At 42.0% G+C, this 10,164-nt stretch overlaps 1 protein-coding gene across 1 annotated transcript in view; it reads right to left on the minus strand.

Moving 5' to 3' along the window:
* Positions 1–746: 746 nt before the first annotated feature.
* Positions 747–10,164, minus strand: part of IL17RD (interleukin 17 receptor D) — a 113,142-nt gene continuing 103,724 nt past the window's right edge. The window contains exons 12-13 of the mRNA XM_032798830.2: positions 6,794–7,730; positions 747–1,840 (exon numbers count right to left, since the gene is read on the minus strand). Of these exons, the coding sequence (XP_032654721.1) occupies positions 1,725–1,840; positions 6,794–7,730 (1,053 nt within the window). The 3' untranslated portion in view covers positions 747–1,724. The remainder of the gene's footprint in view (positions 1,841–6,793; positions 7,731–10,164) is intronic.

A 10,164-nucleotide genomic window follows, 5' to 3' on the forward strand; every position in this document is an offset into this window, starting at 1 on the left:
TAGGTTGCCAGACAAGACATCCTTTGTTATTATTTACAGTGGCAAGATTTGAAGGTATTCAAATTTTATTTTGCTTATGAGGAATTGCTATCTGGAAGCAGCAGGGCTCTCTCACATGAAGAGATACCTAAATCATCATTGCAAGAGAAGGAACTTCATGCTATTTGTCATCAGACAAATGTGGCCAGATGCATTACAGAGTGTGTGTAGTTAAAATTATGCTTAATATAACATGAGTTTAAAATGAATATTTATCCCATTCACTAGGATTTTCAGTACTGGGAACTTCAAAATAACCAATATACGTATGTCTTGTGGCTGCCCAATACAAAGATGTGCAGATGGCCAGTCACTCACTGCCTACTGTAAATTCCTATATTCCAAATGGATGTGAGGCAGCACATTTTTATGAGGAAACTTGGAGTTTACACACTTTCTACAACAAGCACAAACCCTATTAGGGCTGTCCTCAGGCCCAATAGTGCCCTACACAAAGACAAGATTTGGACCCTTTCTCCATCACTCTCTACATCCTTTCTCCCACCAAGCCACCAGGAAGGTGATAGGAGATTCACTTTCCACTGCATCATTTTATAGAGGTATATAGGATTTTGTTTAATTATATAAGTGATATGGTTCATCATGGTCTTATTTGTGAGACATCGTAGCCAGCTTGTCAAGAATAGAATTTTAAAAAAATAGAAACAATTACCCTAGCTCTGGATAGGCTAGCAAGAAGCTTCACTTACTGCATCTGTTGCAATGTTCACCCCACACAGGCTGCAGCATTCTAAAACAGAATATTCCTAAACCAAGCTCCTGATACTGCAATGAGCTCAATGTGGGAAACACGGAGGGAACAAGAATTTTATCTTCCACAAAATCAGACAGAAATAAGACCATTTAAAAGAAACTAAGTCTGAAGACAGGTTTCCACGAAAAACAATTAACCTTGAAATGGACATCAGGAAATCCAATAAACATGTGTGTCCTATAGCCTTGCATTGTACCATCCTGGAGCTGAAATGATAGAATGGCATAATACGTTTCCCTTACATGTGTGTCAAAATATGGATAGAGATGGAGCTGTGGAGGCCAGGACACATGTTTTTACCTTCCACTGGAATGCACTGGACTAGATAAAATTTTTGGAGGGACAGGGTTGAAAAAAATGCTTAAATGTTTGCTAAAAGAATATTTATCTAATGGAGATTTACTAGGTCTGGCCTTGGGCATTTTATGACCATGACTCCTGTCACAAAAATCCCACTGATCATCATTAAAATACTCATACTATCAAATATTTCAGCATTTAAAACCAGAATTTCTGCTGCAAAACATGCTGTGCCATTGAGATGGTTAACGATCCAAGCCAAAAGTGACTAGTTGTTGTATGTTCAGTCAAAAATATTTCTAATAAAAACATCAGAAGTGATTTTGGATTGTGATATCTGTAAAGAGCATAATTTCAACATGCAATTTAAGATGGTAATTTCAAAGTGTACCGTCATCTTTCTCAATGCTACATTTTTAGATCAGAAAAGAGTCTATAAAGAGATTTACAGGTAATAGTCTACTGGCCACAAATTCCCTTAGGAATAACAGATACCCTTCAAGGAAGCATTTGTTCCTTCAAGAACTTTTAGCAGTTGGGGTGATCTGATGGTTAACACACAAACAGAGCCTATTGATAAAGTGGCAATGCTTAACAATCTTGTAAGACATTATAAAGGTGCAATTGCCTGCAGTTCATCGGTATGGATGTGGCAATGAAGTTCTGCTTTGCATATTCCAGGGACTAGGCATTTTGTAGCAGTGAGCACAGGGGGTTCTTCTTCTCCTGGGAAAGACAAAAAAAGGGCATTTTATTTTTTGAACAGTGATTATTTTATTTGTACAATGGTCAGCTGTATGTTGAAAAGAATACAACCAGTTGATATCATAATGCATTACCCTCAGGCCATATCACCATGATCAGAAATAAAGAACTAATGCAAACCTTTCCTCATGGTGGTCTACTCAGAGAAGTTCTCACTGACAAATGAGCTAACATGTCATCCCCAATGAAGGAGGTTAGAGAGCTAAGTGAGTTGGAAGCTTAGTGCATCCACCCTAATTCAATGGCCTGTTTGAGAGGCTTCTTTTGCAGAACAGTATTCTGTCAGGATGAAAAATGTTATCAGCTCAAACGACTATGAGATGAAAGTGGATACTACTTTAAAGGAGAAAGGAAAAGTTTGTCCTGAAATATGCACAGACATTTGATAACTGCATGAAATTTACCATTAGTCTCAATTTATGTGACTTAAAAATCTAAGTATCCAGGATAGAAACCTTATACAGATTATGTAGTCTCCTCATATGATAATGATAACATTCTTTCCATTCTACTAGTATCTCTGGAGGATGTTAAACAGAAGCTACTAAAGTAAGACATTTTAAAATCAGCAGGTCCAGATAACTTGCATCTAAGAGTTTTAAAAGAGCTGGAAGAGAAGCTCACTGTTGATTTTCAGGAAGTCCTGGAGCACTGAGGAAGTTCTAGAAGACTTGAAGAAAGCTAATGTTGTGCCAATTTTTAAAAAGGGTGAACAGGATAACCTAGGCAATAACAGGCCTGACGGCCTGACATTGATCCTGGATAATGGAGGGGGTCTCGATTAACAAAGAACTATAGGAGGATAATGTAATTAATGCAAATTAACATGTGTTTCTGGAAAATATGTCCTAACAAACTAATTTTAAATATATTTTTGATGATGTTACAAGTTTGATTGATAAAGGTAAGTATGTTGACATAATATACTTAGACTTCTGTAAGTCATTTGACTTGGTACTGCACAACATTTTTGATGAAAAAAACCAGAGTGATATAAAATTAACATATTAAATGGATTAAGAACTGGCTAACTGACGGTCTCAAAATGTGGTTGTTAACGAGGAATCATCAAGCAGGTCTGTTTCCTGTGAATCCTGCAGAGATGAGTTCTTGACCTACCCAAGTTAACATTTTTTTCAATGACCTTGAAGAAAACATAAAATCATCACTGATAAAGTTTACAGATGACACAAAAATTGGTGGAGTAGTAAATAATGAAGAGGACAGATCACTGATACACAACTATCTGGATCTCTTGGTTAACCGGGCGTAAGCAAACAGCATGCATCTTAATACAGCTAAAAGTAAATGTATACATCTAGGAACAAAAAATGTAGGACATACTTACAGGATGAGGGACTCTATCCTGGGAAGCAGTCTCTTTAAAAAAATATTTGGGGGTTGTGGTGTATAATCAGGTTAACATGAGCTCCAGTATCATACTGTGGCCAAAAGAGCTAATGAGATCCTGGGATGCACTTCAAGTATGAGTAAAGAGGTTATTTTACCTCTGTTATTTATAACTGGTGTGACTGTTGCTGTGTCCAGTTCTGGTGCCCATAATTCAAGAAGGATGTTGATAAATTGGAGAGGGTTCAGAGAAGAGCCATGAGAATGATTAATGAATTAGAAAATATGCCTTATAATGATAGACTTAAAGAGCTCAATCTATTTAGCTTAACAAACACAACGTTAAGGGACGACTTGATTACAGTCTATAAATACCTGCAAGGTGAACAAATATTTAATAATGGGGTCTTCAATCTAGTGGAGAAAGGTATAACACAATCCGATGGCTGGAACATGAAGCTAGACAAAGTCAGATTCAAAATAATGTATACATTTTTAACTGTGAGATTAAATTAACCATTGGAACAGTTCACCAAGGGTCACAGCAGATTCTCCATCACTGACAATTTTAAAATCAAGATTGGATCTTTTTCTAAAAGATAGGCTCTGAGTATTATTTTGGGGAAATGCTATGGCCTGGGTTACACAGGAGGTCAGACTAGATGATCATAATGGTCCTGTAGCGAGGCGGTGTGGCTCCCCTCCTCCACAGGGAGGGTTGAGCCCCGTCAATCATCCCCCAGGGCGGAACCGCTGGGTGAAAGTCCCACCCCTCAAAGGGTCAGGCGACGACCCGGAAGGATAAAAGCCAGGCCTCAGCCTTCAGTCAGGCCCCAGCCGCCGCCGGGAGCAGACGTGCCTGCTGGCTCTCGTCACTGGGAGACTGTTGAGGCCCGAGGCCGGTACCAGGAGCTGCCAGAGCTACCCCACGCCCACTACGACGAGGAGCTGCCAGAGCTACCCTGCAGCCGCTACGACGAGGAGCTGCCAGAGCTACCCCGTCCTTGATACGGCCCCGAGGAGCTGTCGGACCAGACCTGGCCCACCTTCCCTGAGATACTCCCAGACCTGCCACCCAGCCCTGACTGGGAGGAGCCCATGGTGCTGGGCGACCCTGCGGACCAGGTAGGAAACGAGGGGGAAATTGGAAGTAGCCCGGGGGCAGCTGACTACAGTTAGGCTGCAGAGGGCCCCGAGCCTATGACCGTGTGTGTCGGTCAGGATCCCCCTGATCACTCTGTCAGTGTGTTTCGGTTCGGATCCCCACTGACTGCCACTAGCGGCGACAGCCGCTACTAGGGCCCCAGGCTGGAACGCAGAGGAGTGGGTGGGCCTGCGTTGCCCCTGCCACCCGTAACCGGGTGGCAGAATCCCCCTCGCCTCGGCCCAACGAGGCCAGTGTGATTGCTACTGCTCTGCCCTGCCCTAGAAGGGCCAGAGCTCCTTGTACTGTGTTTGGGGCCCGCCCGACCCAAGGGCTGGGCCCCTCTACCTTTGTCACTGCTCTGCCCTGCCCCAAAGGGCCAGAGCTCAGAGAAACTGCAACTGTATTTGCTGGAGCCCCGCCCGACCCAAGGGCTGGGCCCCTATTGACTCTGTCACTGCTCGGCCCTGCCCCAGAAGGGCCAGAGCTTATTGTACTGTGTTTGGTGCCTGCCTGCATCAAAGGCTGGGCCCCTACTGACTTTACCTGTGCTCAGTCCTCTCCATAGGGACTGAACGTTCCCGGACGGTGGGCCGCGGGTCCAAGGAGCCGGCCCCGCGGAGGACAGGACAGGGCAGGTGTGGCTCCCCTCCTCCACAGGGAGGGTTGAGCCCCGGCAACCCTCGTCACAGGTCCCTTCTGGCCTTAGAATCTATGAACTTAGGTGTTTATTGATTCAAAATGTAGAGGTTGTTATAACTGCTCCTAAATCCTATACTCAGTACATGATGTTGGCTTACAATGCATGTATAAATATCATGGGTATGTGGGATAATTAGGAGAAAATACAGGTTGCAGTGTATTTAGCAGGCACATAATGCTCAACTCTATATTTCTCTCTCTTCCAATTTACCCGGGGCCTACTGGAGATTGTGGCTTAGGGGAGGTGGCTGAGACCCTAGTCATACATGACCAACATGGTTTGGGAGAAGTAACTGAAAAAAGTAGCAAGGGTTATTTGGGGTCACTTGATTGGGTGAGTATGCCCATTGTTTGTAACACAGCCTTGGACCCTCTTTCGTAGCATTCACCTCTATCAGCTCATCCATGTTAAAATACAATTTGACCGATTGATACTAAGGCTTTAAAATGTGTTAGTTAAAACATATTAGCTACGTGACTTCAGAACTAAATTACTGGAGAGATTGCCTCTCTCCTCTAGAAATTCCTGGACAAAAGAGATGCTTCAGCTGACAGTCTGGTGGTTCAAACAGGAGGGGGACTGCTGGTCAAGCATTCTCCTAGTGGGCCCCTTAACTCTGAAACTGACATCCCAGCTTGGTCTAACAGCCTGAAGTCTAGCAGCATGCAAGGTTTTCGCAGGTCTTTGAGGAAGGGGGATGGATTAGCAGTGTTGAGGGAGTTAAAGAGAACTACATGTACGAATTCTGAATGAATGACTGGGTGAGGTGGTGGTCATGGCTTATTCAGTAAAACTGATAAATCTGTATTTTCCCCACGTTTGGCATTTCAGATTTTATATATTTTCTCCAACAGGTCTGCTACTCAACTCTTCCATATCTACTGTTATCTCCACATCCACCTTGTATCAAACAGTACCTGTGACTAAGAGTCTGGACTTTAATACCCAGCAAGGTAAATTCAGTTTCTTAAAGGACAAGACTTAAAAGACTCAGCATAAATTGAGCAAACAGTGAATCATTCAACCTGATGACCCTCTAAACAGAAAGTATGCCTGTTCAGTTTGCTTAGGGAAGAGCTGAAAGTCAGTAGATCACACTTTAATTATAATAAATATAATCCTGAATACTGTTTCTCCCCAGTTCTTAAGCCGCATTCAGTACATCATGGTCAATAAGACAGCAGCAGTAGGTAATGTTATGTAGCATATGCTATAAAAATCCTAATATCTTGTGTGTGTTTGAGCTTTTAGTTACCTGCAGTACAGTAATGACTCTCGATCAGCTAGGGGAAGACACCATTTTATATTCTATTAGAGCTAGGAGATCTATTAGGGGATTGGTCCTGCTTTGAGCAGGGGAGTTGGACTAGATGACCTCTTGAGGTCTCTTCCAAACCCTGATATTCTACGATTCTACATGCAAATTGAAATTTTTTTAAAAAGTTTCATGACTTTTAAAAAAAATTTCAATAAGCTTAGAGAATGATCAAAATTTAAAACTTTGATGAATATTTTTTGCCATCAACTAAAAAAATAAAAAAGTTTGCCTTTTTTGACTAGCTCTATATTTTAACTAGCCTTCTCTCCAGCTTCTTATATGGTCCCTTATTCCATGGTACTTATGTACTCAATGTTTAGTTTTATGTTGCCCAGAAGTATTACAGCGACATGTGAATATTTTATATTAATGCAATTTAGAAAAACTACTGCATCTTACCTAAACCCGAAGATGAAGAGACACTTTCTGTTATGGAAGAGGTTTCAGTTTGGTCAGTCAAAAGTCCTTCCATTAAAGGTAGAGATAACTCAGATGAAGGAACAGAAGAATCATAGATTCCTGAATCCCGGGGCATATCTGGAAGATTGGCAGCTTTTACAACATGCAACAATGGCTGAAGAACAGAGCTACCAACTTGAATGTCCTGAGTCTCTACACCTTCTCCAAGGTTAAAGTGCTGAATTATACAGTGAGAGTCTGAATTTACAGCAGGGATAATATTTACATCTGTTTTCAGGTAGAAATCCCCATCAGTCACCTGTTTACTCACTAAGTCATTTAAAACCAAGCCTGAGTCAAATTTTTCCATCACAGGTTCTTGGTAATGTAAAGGAGGTTGAGGAAAAGGAATGAGTTGTTTCTCAAACCAGTCAGGCTCCTGCTCAATGAACTGGTGCATATTGCAAATGGCAACATAAAGCGACCGGCCAGTTTTGCTCCGGAAGTAGTTTCTTTTGCTAATATTTACAGGGTATAACTCTGAATCCTGAAGGCTCAGATCTCTGGAGTGTAAGTGGGAGTAAAGCTGAGGGAGGTTATCCATGAGCTTGTACTTTGTACTTAGATCCAAAATGCCAGGAATGTCACCCTCACAGGAATAGTCAAAGTAGACTGCAATGAACTTGCAGAGGTCATCTGAATTCTGCTTTGCCTGACGCAGCTTCTCTGCGATGATAGATATGGCAAGCAGAAAGAGTTCTCCTTTCTCAGCATCTCTGGTTGCTCCCTTGTGCTTCCAGTTCTTTTTTTCCACAAAGTATTTCATTCCTTTGGAACATACAATGATGATAAATTGGGACTCGTTGATTTTTTGAATAAGCCACTCTTTCTGCCCTTCCTTACAATTTTTTAAATCTTCCCATATATCCAGTGCAACCTGGAAAAGAAGAGAGCATCTTGGTTAACATTCAATGCTGGATTTAGCAACTGAACAAAGGCTAGATGTGTTGTAAATGTTCAATGAACCCGCTTGTATTTATTAAGCAGATGTGAATCAAAGATGAGGAAGACTAAGGTCCGTCCATGCTGTGAACGGAAACTATTTTCAAACAGAAATAAGTAATACATTTTAAGAGTAGTTAACAAAGAGGTAAACTGCGTGACTCTTGCTCACTTGGGTAAGCACTTACTGACATGTAGTTCCATTGACTTCAGTATGACTCTTCTTTTGTCAATAAGTTCTCTTCAAAGCGAGTAAGGGTTGTACATTTGGCATGGGAACTACGTATTGTCAATGGGTTACGGAAACCTGCCAGCCCTGTGGGCAAGAAGGCTAACTTTCACGACTGTTCTATTGAAAATGTTAGTTATAATGTGTTTTTGCTGCCTAAGTATTGTTTAAGGAACAATATACCTACATTCCTGTATTACTTGTACATAGGGCCCTATCAATTTCACGGCCATGAAAAACTCGACTGTGAAATGAGCCCTTCCCCATGAAATCTGATCTCCCCTTGTTCCTAGGAGTGCCCCAGTAAAGGGGGCTCCTAGTTCCATCCCCCTGCACAGCTGCTCTGGGACAGGGGGAGGTGAGGAAGAGACCAGTCCCACCTCTGGGTGCTTCCCCTTGCTGCAGGATGCTCTGGGACTGGACAGCAGCCCCAGAGGTTCCTGCAGCTGGAGGAGACTTGAGAAGTTGGGTCCAATCTTCCCTGTGCTGCTGGGAGTGCCTCAGCAGGGGGCTCCTATCTGCTAGTCTGGGCATGGCTGGGACAGGACAGGACTTGCTCTTTCCGTGCAAAGCTGCTCTTGGTTCTCTCTCCAGGCTGCAGATAGCTCCGCACCCCCTTCTCCCAACTCGCTTCCTATCCCCCTCCCTTTGCAGCTGCTAGGGGAGGGGACATTGTACAAGGAACTGTCCCTTCCCCCCACATGCAATTATTAGCTTATTTCAATAAAAATAAAAAGGTGAAGCACCTGACAGAATTTTCTGATTGACACTTTACAGCAGCAAATCACACTCAGGGCTCAACTCACTGATTTGGTAGATATAGACAATGGGGAGATTTTGTAGTATAGTGATCTCAGTTGACTGCCTGCCAGAAGATGTGTAATTACTATAAAATGAATGTCCAAAATAAATAAAAATCTCAAAAATGATTACTACAGCGGATTGTGTGAAAGAATTTGGAAGCCTAATTCTACATGCCAATGGCAACAAACTATTTTGTACAAGTTGCAATGTTTCATTGGATCACACACATCAGGCAACAATTGAGTGCCACTTAGACTTGGAAATCCATCAAAGCAGAAAGAAGGATGCAGATACTGCACTGCTGGTAAACAAAAAGTTAAAAAAACAAAAACAATTTCTTCTCTTTTTCAGAAGATGACAGCGAGCTCTGAGACCAGTCATTTAGCTAAAATGGAACTTGTGGATGCATTTGTAAGTGCTAATATACCACTGGAAACACTTGATCACCCAATGCTGTAAGAGTTCATTCAATGGAATGTACAAAATGCCGGTTGCTTACTAAGTGCAAATAAGTTATGACAGGCCTACTTTCCAAAGATTTTTGCTACACATTTTGAGGAGATCAAGTCTCAAATTAACTCATGCGAGTCTTTTGAAATTATTTAAGATGAGTCCACAGATGAGCAAGACAACTATGTACTGCATGTTCTGTTTGATTTTATTATTGACAAGGCCAAATATGGGACAGACAGGAAACTAACAACAGTGCTCCTGTTGATGGTGGATTTAACCTTGCTTAACGCAATTCCTGGCTTTGATAAGAATTGTAGGCTGGAGATACCTGCTTACAAAAATATTGCAAAAGAAGTGGACTGTAGTTTGCCCATGCTGCACTTTTGGAATTCAGTGGAAGGCTGAATTCCCCATCTTGCAAGGCTAGCTCGGCACTGTCTGACAATTCCAGCAAACTCCACTGATGCAGAGAGAGAAGTTTCAAAACACAGACAGGTGTCTTCAGCACAGAGACAGGAAATGAAGAAAGACACAGTTGCTGGATGCTCCATGCTGACATTCAATTAATGACATTTGAAACCAGAACATTTTTTTTCACTTGTTTTTGTTAATTTAAGGTTTTGATTCTCAAGTTTGAATCTACCAGTTGTAGGTTACCCTACAAAATTGCCTCAGATGCCTGTATCTATCAGTCAGGGAGTTGAGCCCTGAGTGTTATTTGCTGTTGTAAAGTGTCAATCAATAAATCCTGTCAAGTTCACATGATCTTTTTTATTTTACTGAAACAAGCTAATAATTGCATCTCGAAGGGGGGCGCACCCTGTACAGTGGCTCCTCCTCTTGCGGCTGCAGAGCGATGAGGGCAAAAAGTGAGTGTATGTGG

The sequence above is a fragment of the Chelonoidis abingdonii genome, chromosome 17, assembly GCF_003597395.2.
Source record: "Chelonoidis abingdonii isolate Lonesome George chromosome 17, CheloAbing_2.0, whole genome shotgun sequence".
Lineage (NCBI taxonomy): Eukaryota > Metazoa > Chordata > Testudines > Testudinidae > Chelonoidis > Chelonoidis abingdonii.